Below are 15,590 nucleotides of genomic sequence, written 5' to 3' on the forward strand. Positions count from 1 at the left end.
TGTGTGTGTGTGTGTGTGTGTGTGTGTGTGTGTGTGTGTGTGTGTGTGTGTGTGTGTGTGTGTGTGTGTGTGTGTTTAACCCTTTCCTACATGAATTATGATATCCTCAGTCAGGATTTTTTTCCTATGTGTTTCTGTTGCTCTTAGGGCATGAAAAACAAGAATTGATTTTTATTTTATTTTTTCTTACAAATTTTTCAAAGAGATCTTCAGATGTCCACTTGAGTGGACAGCATGCGTTTGGTTTAAACTGAAGATATACTGTATTAAATAAGACAATAATCAAAAAGATAAAGTAAGTGAATTTAACGAACTAATCAATACAATTATATCAAATCATGTGAAAACTATAAAATATATATAAAAAATATAAATGCAAAATATTGCAAAGGCTTCATACAACTTCATACAAGTTGCACTTCGCGTATCTTTGACATCATAACATGCGGATGTGATTCCATCAGATTTTTCTACAGTCTGTCAAGGTAAGACTGTGGAAACCACTCAGATGCTCCTCCAGTGCACCAGAGTATGTAGTGTGGGGAATTGTGTTATTTTAGGAACGGTTCATATAGATTTTTGCAACTGGTGTTTTTTTACCTGCTATGACCCCACTGAATACAAAACAACCTGTTTCCAATTTTTTTCTTCATTTTTAGTGGCAAAATTCAAGATGGCAGACAATATATGCAGAAAAATCACAGAAATCTGCATTTTGTTTCATTATTGAAGAGTTCAACAAAAGTCAGTCAGTCATTGTCACTCAAGTATTTATCCTCATCACTCTCACTATCACTGTCACTGTCTGACTTTTCAATATTGGTGCATGTCTCCTCAGAGCCCTCACACCTGCAAAGTTGCGTGCATGGTAAGTTGTTGCTCTTGAAAGAACAGCTTTAGTCCAGGCGTTTTAAGCCAAAATTGGGGTCAACCGTGAACAAATTGCAACAGAAGCAAACTCAACTGATTTTGTATCCTCAATATGTCCTGAGTAAGGAAAAAAAAGCCCAGAAGAATCCCATTAGGGGAAAGTTTAGAAAAAGACCCAAATATAGCCTATTCATACGCCTATTCATTATTTTTCTCACATGAATAGGGTAAAAAATGTATCCTTTAGATATCACCATGAAAATTACTGAGTTGATTACTTCAAGACAAACAAAAAAATGTATTACAAGTTTTTTTTAATTGTTTGGTAACATGGACAAACGGTGCATAATCTAATAACAGATGTGCTAATTTGCATATACCACAACAGATCTAAACAGTGGGTATAGCCAGGAGAAAATGTATTGTTGAATCTTGTAGACATATAACAGTAAAAGATTAAATGTTAAGGTCTGAATGGAACCCCTTTAGGCTACCCATGAGCATTAATACATAGAGGCAGGAAGAAATACTTTAAAAAAGCCTTTATTAATTATAATTGCAGAGATGGGGTTTGGTGCTGGGTCCGTAGGACTGTTTCTGGGGGATGAGTCCGAGGGAAGAACAGGAGACAAGGGTAAGTAGAATGCAGAAGACAAAAAGGTGGGTAAAATAAAAAGTGTCTGGATAAAAAGATCTAATTGCGTACAAAATTCACCACTAGAGAATCTCATCTTCATTCTCGTCACAGGCCATCTGCATTGAGTTTGTGCAGCTCACTCCCCTATGTATTAATGTTCATGGGTAGCCTAAATGGGTTCCATTCAGACCTTAACATTAAGTATTTCACTGTTATGTCAACAAGATTCAACAAGACATTTTCACCTGGCTATACCCAATGTTTAGATCTGTTGTGGTATTTATGCAAATTAGCACACACGTAGTTAGATTATGCACCGTTTGTCCATGTTAACAAACAATTAAAAAAAACTTGTAATACATTTTTTGTTTGTCTTGACATAAGTAACTCAGTAATTTTCATGGTGATATCTAAAGGTTAAAATTTTTACCCTATTCATGTGAGAAAAATAATGAATAGGCGTATGAATAGGATATATTTGGGTCTTTTTCGGAACTTTCCCCTAATGGGATTCTTCTGGGCTTTTTAGCGCAATTTCCCACCGGATAAAATTGCGATTGTTAACTCATGATTTCTGTTCTGTCTGTGCGCACCAATCTTGCACTTCTATCTACTCCTCAACCAGACCACCTAGAGACTTCGGGTTTACGGCATTATGTTAAGGAAGGTCTAATCTCGGGAACGCACAAAAAAAATCCAGGAAAAGATTTACTATCTCTTAGTGTTGTGATCCCATGGCATGAGAAAATTGCGCTAAAACACTCACTGAGTTTTTATTACTTGTTTTTCCTTACTCAGGACATATGGAGGATACAAAATCAGTTGAGTTTGATTCTGTTGCAATTTGTTCACCCTTTTTTCCTAAAATGCCCGGACTACTCTACTGCATTGGCTGGCAAGACAAGAGCACTTCACAAGCTCCACAACAGCCCGTGGTGCTGGTGGAATTTTTGACAGGACAGGAGCCCATTGCCCATCATCAATTTGCCTCCATCCCAGTGATAGTGCGTCAAGAATCTTTGGAGCAGGCACTGTATCTTGTGCCCAAACATTTGCTTGCCAGTGTGCTCTCAGAATGTGTTTTGTAACTGCTCCTGAAGTGGGACATAGTTTTCCCACTCCCTGGTTGGGTTTTAGAGTTTTAAACATGTTCCACGGAAGGGCTTTAGCTGTTTCATAACCAGGTTTGAAGAGCTGACACATGAATTTCTCACATCCAGCTAACACGTCTGGAGATAGATGAGGACCTACACCAAGCCTACAAAGTGCATTAATGAAATCATCGTCTGTCTCCATGAATGACTTGAAACAAGAAACCTTTCCTTTCCCACGGATATGGCCTGTGGTATCGCAACCTGTGAGTGCATGGAACCCTGGTATCAACTCAGTAATTTTCATGGTGATATCTAAAGGTTAAATTTTTTACCCTATTCATGTGCGAAAAATAATGAATAGGCGTATGAATAGGCTATATTTGGGTCTTTTTCTAAACTTTCCCCTAATGGGATTCTTCGGGGGGGGGGTTTTTTCCTTACTCAGGACATATTGAGGATACAAAATCAGTTGAGTTTGCTTCTGTTGCAATTTGTTCACGGTTGACCCCCATTTTGACTTAAAACGCCTGGACTAAAGCTGTTCTTTCAAGAGCAACAACTTACCATGCACGCAACTTTGCAGGTGTGAGGGCTCTGAGGAGACATGCACCAATATTGAAAAGTCAGACAGTGACAGTGATAGTGAGAGTGATGAGGATAAATACTTGAGTGACAATGACTGACTGACTTTTGTTGAACTCTTCAATAATGAAACAAAATGCAGATTTATTTTCTTCCATTTTTTCCAATTTTCACCCAATTTTTTGACAAATGATCCAATAAATATTTTGAAAATAGTCTGTGTCTCACTTGCCTGCCTTATTAGGAATATTTTCATCAAAAAGTTTACCATTTTAAAGCCTTTATAGAAGTGAAAAGATTATATATTTTATTTTATGTGATTTTTCTGCATATTGTCTGCCATCTTGAATTTTGGCACTAAAAATGAAGAAATACATTGAGAACAGGTTGTTTTGTATTCAGTGGGGTCATAGCAAGTAAAAAAACACCAGTTGCCCGTTACTCGTTTCCTAGTAACAAGGGCTGGCTATCTTTCCCATCTTTCCCATTGGCTTCATGTAATCCATTCTCCCCAATAATTTTCCATGTCATCTTATTGTTAACAGAATTATTGTGGTGAGCGCAGAACATTATTTTAATTAAAATGATTATTAGTTTATATGAAGGAAACTTTTAATCAGTCAATGCGTTTTTCTGGGTATGCCAATAAATAGTATAATGGGGGTTACACCCATCATTGGTTGATAATCATGATAATTCATGTTACCCATGTTCATATTTATTACCCAAGTCAATCAATTAATTAGAAAATGTATGTATATAATGATATACCTAACATATATCCATTTGAAATGTTTAAAAAGACGATTATTTGCAATTTTTGGTGATATATCCGCCATCTTGGATTTTGGGCCTGTGCAGCCCGGGAAAAAATCGGAAACAGGTAGTTTTGCAAACTATAGGGTCTGAAGAAGTAAAAAAACATCATTTGCAAAAATCTATATGAAATGTTCCAAACACTTTATTTTGCTACATATGGCCCTGCACTAATGGAGATTTACCCTTATTAGCTGATAATTCTGATTATGTTCAAGATGGACATGCACATTTCTATCATAGCCCTCCTCTGAGAAAACCTAGCGCGATACGTTTTTTCAATCTCATCTGAAATGATCATTGTTGAGGGTAATGCATTACAAGTAACATGCATAACACATTCAGATTACTTTTTGATGTAACGAGTAAAGAAACGCATTACAAGTAACATGCATTACGTAATCAGATTACTTTGTGATGTTATGAGTAAAGAAATGCATTACAATAACGCATATTACATAATCAGATTACTTTTTGATGTTATGAGTAAGGAAACGCATTACAAGTAACATGCATTATGTAATCAGATTACTTTTTGATGTTATGATTAAAAAACGCATTACAATAACGTGCATTACGAAATCAGATTACTTTTTGATCTAACAAATAAAATAATGAATTACAAGTGTCATACATATGTAATCACATGACTTTTTTCGATGCCAATGAAATTACATTCTAATAATACAAATACATTTATTTACAGTAGAAAAAGTCACTGCAGATTAAGTTTTTAAGTTTTAAATTTCAAAAACAATATTCACATTATAATTATGAATTGTAGCTGAAATATAGCAGTTGATGCATGACGTCCACTACAGTGGACATGTGATTAATCAGAGTTTTCTCTCAATCTAAAATCAAAACTTGGAAAATTTTACTGTGATATGACTCATTAGATATTGCTTGATGCTGCAATATTTTTTTTAACCTACAAGAGTCTCCTAGATTAGAAGGAATGGGTGGATATTCCGGAGCAACTTGGCATGTCTGACTGACCCTTGGCCATCTTGGTTTGGAGGGGGAAAAAATCGAAATACAAAGGCTTGCCACTTGGTTGCAATTTATAGGATGATGCACAAGGGTCCAGTGAAGAGGCTGATGTGCAACTTTGCCATAAAAACCTGTGCAAATTCAAGAAAATGCATTTTTAATAGCTGTCCACTGTAGTGACCACTATGCGTGAAAGGGTTAAATAAAAGTGTCATATCATGACTTCTCATTTGTGAATGAAACTTCAACACAGAATCAATATTTTGACCTGTAGCTTAAAGCACGAGAAGGCTAAATATGGTTTATGAAAGATTTCTATATTAAAGATCCCTCAGTAGTCTGATCTTTCTTTTGACCATTTCGACTTCTTGTGCTATAAAGACATATATATATTAATTTATGTCCTTCAAAATATGTGAATAGCGCAGAACACAACAGCGGGTGAGAGAAAGGAGTATGTGGTCATTCCTGGGATTCAGCAATATTTCAGTCCCCCAAAATTTTTAAAGTGGTGGTTCAAAATTAAATGTTAAAAGCTTGTCAAAATACTTTGGTATGCCCATTGGAATGAAAAATGATTGCATTTAAAGAATTTTTATCATAAAATAATGTTTTATTCCTATCATACACTAAGCATTTGTCGTGTCCTTGAGGCACTTCACTGTATCACTTACTAAACATTTAACAAACTGTGCAGTGCCTATCATTTTTGGCAATATTGTTAGTGTTTATTTGTATTACTTTCTCAACGACAGTACCCCATCACAAAAATATAAGATGGGAAATTATTATTTTATTTTATTTTATTTTATTTGATCAATAATTGTATACACACTAGTGTGCCGTGACAGGTTGTCAAGTGTGGCGTAGAAAATGATAGAATTCCAAACAATAAATACTACAAATAAGAATGGACACCTATATAATCGCACTGTCGGACGAAACCTTGCATCTCTTTATTTTGAATGAATGATATTGGTCATTCTTTACATCTGTATGTGGGTTTTACAAATATTTAACGAATAAAAAGCATTAAAAAGAGGTGATTAAACCTCACAACTCCATTGGCTCCTCGAACTGTAAGTCAACCCTCATAACTCCAACCCCCTCCATTTTGAATGTGCCGTGCCTGTAAATTTTTATAGAATGTTAATATTATAATGACACGTGCAAGTGTCTGACCAAATCTATAAAAAGGCACAATAATAACTATGAATACGGTGTTGTTTTATCACCAACAACATCAATGAAATAGGCTATATCACACACAATGACCTTATTGTGTTCCTACCTGACCTATCTGCCAAAGACTTTATATAAAGGGACTATGTTTAAACTCAAGTTTCACATTTAATGTGAGTACTACTTTTAATAATATGCCATTTGAAGCAATGCTTGTTTAAACAATTTTGTTATAGTGGCGTGTCATACGATTTTTTACTTATCAAAAATGTGCCGTGGCAAAAAAACAAAAACAAAAAAGTTGGGAAACACTGCTCTAGAGTAGCCTATATCAATGTACATGAACATACATATATAAACATTGTCAAATTCTTCCACTTTTAGGGTCAATTTCTGAGAAGGTATTGGGTCTCAGTGCTTATATATAATACTCAGTCTGAGTATTTAACAATCTGCTCAGTTACTGGGATTTTCACACACAACCATTTCTAGGGTTTACAAAGAATGGTGTGAAAAGGGAAAACATCCAGTATGCTGCAGTCCTGTGGGCGAAAATGCCTTGTTGATGCTAGAGGTCAGAGGAGAATGGGCCGACTGATTCAAGCTGATAGAAGAGCAACTTTGAATGAAATAACCAAATGTTGCCTGGTCTGATGAGTCTCGATTTCTGTTGAGACATTCAGATGGTAGAGTCAGAATTTGGTGTAAACAGAATGAGAACATGGATCCATCATGCCTTGTTACCACTGTGCAGGCTGGTGGTGGTGATGTAATGGTGTGGGGGATGTTGTCTTGGCACACTTTAGGCCCCTTAGTGCCAATTGGGCATTGTTTAAATGCCACGGCCTACCTGAGCAATGTTTCTGACCATGTCCATCCCTTTATGACCACCATGTACCCATCCTCTGATGGCTACTTCCAGCAGGATAATGCACCATTTCACAAAGCTTGAATCATTTCAAATTGGTTTCTTGAACATGACAATGAGTTCACTGTACTAAAATGGCCCCCACAGTCACCAGATCTCAACCCAATAGAGCATCTTTGGGATGTGGTGGAACGGGAGCTTCGTGCCCTGGATGTGCATCCCACAAATCTCCATCAACTGCTAGATGCTATCCTATCAATATGGGCCAACATTTCTAAAGAATGCTTTCAGCACCTTGTTGAATCAATGCCACGTAGAATTAAGGCAGTTCTGAAGGCGAAAGGGGGTCAAACACAGTATTAGTATGGTGTTCCTAATAATCCTTTAGGTGAGTGTACATTAGGGTTGCCACCCGTCCCGGTTTTCCAGGGATTGTTCTCTTTTTTGAGCGACAGTCCCGGAAAATTAATATTCTTTCCCGGGACACGAATTGTCCCGGTTTTTTGTTAAAAATGTACTTCTAAAGTAGAATTTCCTGGTTTCAAACCGTTTCCTTCTACTATTACTGCAGAGCTGCCACGCGCAATTAACCCTTCTCACGCACAGAAAAATCGCGAAGCAAAGAGGACACGGAGACCGACAGACTAGACAGAGCAGGTTAGTTATGATATAAAAAAATCTCAGCTCTCAGATTCTGTCAATTTTATTACGAAATTCAAACAATAAACACCGTTTTGGCGTTTGTAGCCTAAATGTGACGTGAAAGATCCCTAGCGGCACGTGAACTGATCACCTAATAGTAAATAAACACGAATGAACAATGTTAAAATAAAACATACAACTTACCGAAATGTATATTCATCATACATAATATCGATCAATCAGTGTTTTTCAATCGCGGAAAGGGTCAATAAAACAGCTGGAGAACAATTGCCACATAACAATTATCTCAGGAAAGCCATTTGATGACCATAATAGGCTAGCACGTTAGTTAGCTAGAAAAAAGAGCTATAGAGATTTCATATTTTTTGAGGTTTCATATTTTGCTAAACACAGGCTACTATATTACATATTTATTATATTTACTTATCATTAAATAAAGTTGTTATTATAATAAAAAAATGCATTATATTTAATTTGTTAAATAAAGTTATTTTTAACCTTAAATAATTTTACAAGCTGATAAGGCTCTCTGTATATTTACAGCATTAGGTGAGATTTTTTTCTTGAGAAAAATGAATGCCTATCTTCTAATATTTATCCAAATCAGTCAATTAAATCAAATCACAAGAATTGAACTGAATTGAAATCCTGAAATTTGTTTCAAGCAATAATACAAAACTTTGAAAAATTGTACCATATAACATGTTGTCACTAAACCTAATACAATTCAGTTTAGTTACTAAAATGTTTTGACAATCACAATACACTTATTTGCAATATTATTTTTTTTTAGAGTTAAAAATTTCAGTTAAATATAAAGGAAAAACAGCGCTGGAAAATCATGCAAAAACACCCCCCCTCCCCCCCAACAGAAAAAAAAATCTGAGTGTCCCGGTTTTTCACAAATCAAAGGTGGCAACCCTACCACAGTGTGGTCTATACCCGTTTGAAAACGCCCCAAAATTGTGAAATGCTCTTTTGTTCCGCAGAGATTGTGTGGCATAACAGTGAAGGCATTAAGATTCAACACAATTTTCTTTACTTAATAAAATGCACTACAAAATGACCCACACAGAGATGATATAGCCTGCTGAAAAATAAGCAATCAAGCATTTAAACAAACAATCTTATTTTAACAATAATACAATTGTGACATTTGAAATGAACAGAAATGATCACTAGAACGTTCTTAACAGTGTGCGATTTCTTTATATTTAAAATACATTGAAGGTGAACTAAGTAACTTTTTTTACCTTAACTGAACAGCTTCGGAGTCATTGGAATGGTTATATTACTTATTTCGGTTTAGACTATTGCATCCTAAACAGCAGGTGGCGCTGTATCACTAGTCATTTGTTTAGACTTAGAGGAGGAGGGAATGTTCGAATCAGATGAGGAAGGGGGCCGACTGATTCCGAATCCGAAATATGCATGAGCTTGGATTTAATAAAATACACATGAAATGTTAGGTATCTGTTGACTGCCTATATTTCGAGTCTTTGACATGTCTACTATTCCCTGTTTAGTTGATAGATGGAGTGAGGAGAATAACAACATAATATTGACTTGGAAGGTAACTTACTGTAGCAAAATATCTTTTTTGATCGTTTACAGTAAAATTATCTTACGCATAAATACACGTACCGTTTACCGTTTCAGCAAAACGGAGTAAACCTTGAGCCAAATCAAGATGTTCGGAAGCGATGTTGTTCAGAAAGCCTTAAACTGCTTCAGAAAATTCAAGGTACTGTCATCATTTGTTACTTTTGATGGCTTACACAGCATGGTTATATTGACAGAAGTTTATAATCATATTGTGTTTACACAGGAATACCAGCAGCTACTGAACGACTCAAACTTGAAATGACAGTTTCATACAATACGTTTTTATTCTCGTTGGGTTCCTCCAACCCCAGTGAGGTCGAGGAGAGTCTCATCCACACATTATTAAGAGGTAATTGAAGCATTGTCTTTTTGTATTATTAATGATTTCTATGCTGTATGTTTTATGTTCCCTCCATCTTTCTGTTTTGCTGTAGCTTTAGAGGCTGCAGGATCTCAGGTGTCCAGTTCTGATCCAGTGAAGTTGTGGGAGGCTGTTCTTCAGACTTTTGGCACCTCAGCCATTGTGCCGTATGTCTACAAGCTTCTGCTGATTCAGTGGATGCTGTGGCTCATGCACTGTCAGTTAGAGAAAATTCTTACTCTTCTGACACAGACTAACCACAAGGTATTGTTCTTATAATCTTTATAAATATAATGGTAAGACTCCCCTTGGAAGTTTGCTGAAGCGTCCGACCCTCTGGTTGAGAGTTTTGCAATACTAATACATAGAGATAATCTCTAAAAAAAAAAAAACATTTATTTTAATAATGTATATTTGACTGCTATACTGCTGTCATCCTCATCTCCTCTCAGAGAGAGCATTCAGCACCTGTGAATCTACTGACAGAAACACGAAACCTTGCTTTGAGCATGGAAGAAGACTCCTCACTAATGGTTGCCATGGCAGCAAAGGACCTCAAGGATCTTTTGCACATCTGCACTGTGATATGTCAAGGTAAGAAACGTCTGAACTAACTTATTATTTATGCAATATGTAGGTCATTATATTAATGTCAGAAGAAATTCACAGTACATGTAAGTGTTGTTTTATGATAAAAGATTGTATTTAGGTAAGACACAATATAGATTTCTTTGCAATTTAAAATAATAAATAGTAGAACTGCCATTAGTCCTAAAATGTGTTTCTTGGTTTAGGGGTGGAACAGATGAAGATGGAGAAATATTCAGAGGCCCTTGAGGCTTTTCAGGAGGCTAAAGGCCTCCCAAGTCCCAGAAGTCTCTTGGCACACATTCACACTCTTACAGGCCAGAGTTTTGCTAAGCTGGTAAGAAGCTCTGTTCTACAATCCTTTAGCCAGTGAACTCTGGCCTGAACTTAATAGACCTAAATAGACCAAATCTTGAACCAACAGTTTCTGAATCAGTTCCTGTTTATATTTGATTAATTGAGTTTGTTTAACTGATACATGTGTGGTGGGTCATAATTAGTCTCTTGAGGCTCTTTTCTTATGTCCGTGCAGGGTCAGCCCCATTGTGCTCTCCACTTTTATCAGAAGGCTGTGGAGCTGGATTGTGCATGCCATAGTGCACTTTATCAGAGTGCTCTGGTGTTCAGGCAGCTTGGCAATTCAAAGGCAGAAATTGAGGCCCTGCATCTTCTTTACTCAGTGAGTCATTCTGCACACAACTTTTTTGCTTCTTCTTCTTATTAGTATTATTAACTATATTATTTACAATATTTTTTATTATTTTATGCAATGTACCTTGTGCTTTACGGCATGTATGAGAGGTGCATTTACACAAAATCATTAACAGCTTGAGATATCAGTGATAACAAATTATTAATTGCTGTCCTTACTTCACACTGACCATACAACAACTCATTACTAATGATATTACTATACTAATACTATATTAAAAACAATAAATGAACAAATAAGTACCAAAGGTCCATATCTCATGACTGTCTTCTAGCATCAACAAAGTAGACCTAAAACAAATACATTTAAAGGTGCTCTAAGCAATGTCACGAGTTTTTTAGGCCAAAACATTTTTTGTCACATACAGCAAACATCTCCTCACTATCCGCTAGCTGCCTGTCCCCTGAACACACTGAAAAAAACGCGGTCTCTGTAGACACCACAGGCTCCACAAACAACAAAAACAAACTGGGCTAAAGCCCAATTTATACTTCTGCGTCGAACTTACGCCGTAGCTACGTCGTAGGCTGTGTGTAGCGCGCATACCCTTCGGCGTACCCTGACGTGCACCTCTCCAAAAATGTAACAACGCGTCAACTCTACGCGGACGCAAGCGCTGTGATTGGTCTGCTAGGACCGCTCCCTCGGGTTTCACATGCTCCCTCTGCGCGCGTGAACGCGGACAACGACGCAGAAGTATAAATTAAAACCAACGCGTTGCCTACAGCGTAGAGGCTCCGGCGTAGGTCCGACGCAGAAGTATAAATCAGCCTTAACCCGCACCACGAAACACAACAAACTGTTCCAGCCAATAACCGACAAGAAGGATTTGGGGGGTTAGTGCGCGGATGAGGAGGAGGGAGGGTCTAGCTAGCCTCCGTTTTGTTTGACAATACTTTAAACATCAACAAGAAGTGACGTCACCCAACATCACTTACATCACTTAAGTAGCAACAAGTTTTCAGCTGACATTCGCTGCTTTCGCTTCAAAAGGTGTTTCACATTCTTTCATAATAATCCAATAAATGTATTTCCTGCATGTTATGTAGTGTCATTTTAAAATGTGTTTGTGAAACAATACTTTTCTCTTGCTTTGTTTACAGGCAGTCCAGCTGCAGGCTGATAAAAGTTCATCTAGTGCTTCACTGGTCTCTCCAGCTACACTGCTTGGTGGTGAACAGATGACCTTCATCAGCAGAGTCCCTTCCTCCTCTCTGATTCTGCACACTTTAGCTCACACATGTGTGTTCAATGGCAGGCAAGTGATCCTTCAAAAAGGACCAATGCTTGATCAAATACCAATATTTAAATCAGATTTAGAAAAACTTTTACAGAATACTAAACCTCTAAACAAAATATATATCATTTTTGTCAATCAGTATTTCAGATGGTGTTGAGCACTATCTTGATCTGTTGGCGTCATTGCAATCAGATGGCAAAGATCTTGTAAGGACTGCACTTTTTCATGCATCAGATTCAGAAATAATGCATACAAAGTGATGTGACTGATTCAAGTGAAGTCACCTTTATTTATATAGTGCTTTATGCAATACATATTGTTTCAAAGCAACTCCACAGTAATGAAGAGGAAAATAACTTAATCAGTGATGCAAACCTCATCAAACATGAGACAATAACCTGTCTGTGTTTCAGGTATCCACAGGGGATGGCACTTATTTTCCCAGAATCCCAGTGGTCTACCTTGAAGCAGGATTTGCTTTGTTGAAAGCTCAAAGGTATAGTGATGCTCTTGTGGTCTGCGAGGAGGTCATCACTAGCACTTTAGACTTCATTCCCAAGAGGCTGCTACTTGATGCTGTTGAAAAACAAAAATCTGATTCCGATGTCATACTTGAAAATGTGGACTTTGTATTATGGGCTGGTGCGGCCCATCTCCTTCAAGCACAAGCCCACTGGAAACTGAAGGACACCAAAGAGGCTATTACAAACTTCACAAGGTACGATGTGATGAGAGTTTCATTCAGTACCTAGCTTTGTTGGCAAATCATGTTTTATGCAAATGCTCTCTTGTTCTTTCCTTTCAGAGCGATTAATCAGCTGGTGAAAGTGTTTATTAAACAGAAAGGTAAGTAATCTCTTTCTTTCTAGATTGCGGAATCACACTAAGCTTTGTGTGTCTTTGTTTGTGAAGTATCATCCAGGTTGAAAAACGCAGACTTAGAGATAAAATTAACCATACACAAATATTTTTATCCTAGGGTTCTCATCCAGTATCTATTTATAACAGATCTGCATTCAAGAGATGAAGCTGTGTTCCCATTTTTATCTTACTGAAGCCACATTTGATGTGTGAGCTTGTTTTATTGTCTTCTTTCATGTATCATTACTTAAATGGTTTCATCAAACTTTTAGACTGGAAACAAAGACATCTTGGAAACACTGAAGCAATGGTTGAAAGAATGGTGACTTTGGAAGCAGCAAAAGGACAAGCACTAGCTGGTAGAGGGCGCTGCTTTTTGGAAAGGGGTCAATTGAAGGAGGCCCTGAGAGATCTTCATCTAAGTCTCCAGATGACACCAGGTTTTCAGCTGATATGCTTTCATTATAGTGAATTGTGCTTAGTCTGATACATTGCCCTGTCCTTCTCAAATTTACATGTGGAATTGAATTTCACTAGGTTGTAAGAATACTAAAATGTGGCTAACTGAGGTCTTGTGGAGGCTTGATCGTAGAGAGGAAGCATCAGCTAACTGGAGAGAAGCCCATAGTACTTCAGATACACCTAAGTCAATGTAAGCTATTGGACAAGTTATATGTCCCACTATGACTTTTACACATTAAAGACACACATCATTGCAATCTATAATTTCTGTAACTGGTGTAATGATTGTTCAGTCATTTTTCTGACTTGCGTTACAGAAACCTACCGCTGTATTTGCAGGCGTGGCCAGAGGACACAGATTTTGACTTCACTGACTTGAAGAAGAAAATGGGCGAATACATTCATGCCAAAAATGTAATGACATAAGACGAGGATGCTCTCTATTATAAATTGCACCATGTCATCTTTTTTGGTGCATAACTACATACAAAAAAGACTGTTTTAATTTCCTTTTCCTTTTGTCTAATTGTGTTATCAGATGTAACCATGTAGCATAGTAATACCCCTACTACTGTAGCTGAAGTGTCATCCCTAAAACAAAATTAAAGAGCTGTGCTAATCAGAGGGCAGGATTTCATGCTACAATGTCTCATTTTGACATCTCCTCTAATGTTGACATTTTATTCAACCATTTCCAATAAGGTTGCATTCCACTTGTCAGAATGAAAAGAGAAAGCATCCAGCCTGGAATCAAATTATGTGTATATTTTATACATGCTAAACAAAATAAGTCTAAAATAGTGGGGATTTTCTGATTAGCATCTTGTTTTTGGAATGGAAATGAACCCCTTTTATCTATTATCTAGAAAACAAAATTGATAATGAAAAGGATTTGAAATGTATAAATAATTATTTTATTAAAAAATATTTCATTTAATCTTTATATCATGCTCCTTATTTCAACCCGCACAGTCGCATGTAACTTACATGATGTAAGTATATTATAGGTGCATATATTTTTTTGAATATCATGGAAAAGTGTATATTTAATTCAAAATTCAAATATTCTAGATTACACATAAAGTGAAGTATTTCAAGCCTTGTATTAATATCGATGAGTACGGCTTACAGCTCAAAATATTAGAATATTTCCTAAGATCAATCAAAAAAGGATTTACAATACAGAGATGTTCAAGTTCTGAAAAGCACAATGTTCAGTTGTGGACTCAATACTCCTTTAGCACGAATTACTGCATCAATGAGGTGTGGCATGGAGGCGATCAGCTTGTGCCACTGCTGAGCCGTTATTGAAGCCAAGGATGCTTTGATAGCGGCCTTCTGCTCGTCTGTTTCTCATCTTTCTCTTGACAATACAGGTCAGGCGAGTTGGTACTGTAATATCATCGTCAGCAAACCAGTTGGTAATAGTTTTTGCACTATGGGCAGGTGTGACATCCTGCTGGAAAAGGAAATCAGCATCTCCAAAAAGCTTGTCAGCAGATGGAAGCATGAAGCTCTAAAATCTCCTGGTAGACGGCTGACACAGTGGACCACCACCAGTAGATGACATGGCATCGCAAATCATCACCGACTGGAAAATTCACACTGTTCTTCAAGCAACTTGGATTGTGTGCCTCTCCACTTTTCCTCCAAACTCTGGGACTTTGATTTCTAAATGGAATGAAAAAATTACTTTCATCTGAAAAGAGGACTTTGGACCACTGAGCATCAGTCCAGTTCTTTTTCTCCTTTGCCCAGGTAAGATGCTTCTGATGTTATCTCTGGCTCAGGAGTGACTTGGTACTAGGAATGTGACAGTTGTAGCCCATTTCCGAAGACACCTGTGCGTGGTGTCTCTGGTGCACTGACTCTCCCAAGTTCTTGAATGGGCTTTGCTTGACAATCTTCTCAAGCCTGTGGTTATTCCTGCCACACTATTCCCTTCTAGTCAACTTCAATATGCTTCGATACAGCGCTCTGCGAACAGCCAGCCCTTTCAGCAATGACCTTCTGTTGCTTACCTTCCTTGTGGAGGGTGTTGATGATCGTCTTCTGG

At 37.2% G+C, this 15,590-nt stretch overlaps 1 protein-coding gene across 2 annotated transcripts; it reads left to right on the forward strand.

The window, feature by feature from the left end:
- Window positions 1–9,064: 9,064 nt before the first annotated feature.
- fancg (FA complementation group G) lies at window positions 9,065–14,469 on the forward strand. 2 transcript variants are annotated; one of them, XM_081365760.1, is made up of 14 exons: window positions 9,065–9,278; window positions 9,365–9,449; window positions 9,534–9,659; window positions 9,745–9,935; window positions 10,124–10,265; window positions 10,466–10,596; window positions 10,792–10,938; window positions 12,075–12,229; window positions 12,351–12,417; window positions 12,625–12,929; window positions 13,017–13,057; window positions 13,345–13,512; window positions 13,610–13,724; window positions 13,852–14,469. In XM_081365760.1, the coding sequence occupies exons 1-14, from the start codon at window positions 9,210–9,212 to the stop codon at window positions 13,958–13,960; spliced, it is 1,851 nt and encodes a 616-aa protein (XP_081221886.1). In that variant the 5' UTR covers window positions 9,065–9,209; the 3' UTR covers window positions 13,961–14,469. The 2 variants fall into 2 exon arrangements, with proteins under 2 accessions (XP_081221886.1, XP_081221887.1); XM_081365761.1 differs by having other exon boundaries at window positions 9,071–9,278; window positions 13,874–14,155.
- The last annotated feature ends 1,121 nt before the right edge of the window (window positions 14,470–15,590 follow it).

This window comes from Scardinius erythrophthalmus (genome assembly GCF_964197995.2).
Source record: "Scardinius erythrophthalmus genome assembly, chromosome: 5".
Classification (NCBI taxonomy): Eukaryota; Metazoa; Chordata; class Actinopteri; order Cypriniformes; family Leuciscidae; genus Scardinius; species Scardinius erythrophthalmus.

Coding starts and splice junctions, on each gene's coding strand:
- fancg (XM_081365760.1), top strand. CDS start 9,210: ATGTCTACTATTCCCTGTTTAGTTGATAGATGGAGTGAGGAGAATAAC. Junction 9,660..9,744: donor CATCCACACATTATTAAGAG/GTAATTGAAGCA, acceptor GTTTTGCTGTAG/CTTTAGAGGCTGCAGGATCT. Junction 12,230..12,350: donor ACATGTGTGTTCAATGGCAG/GCAAGTGATCCT, acceptor TTTGTCAATCAG/TATTTCAGATGGTGTTGAGC.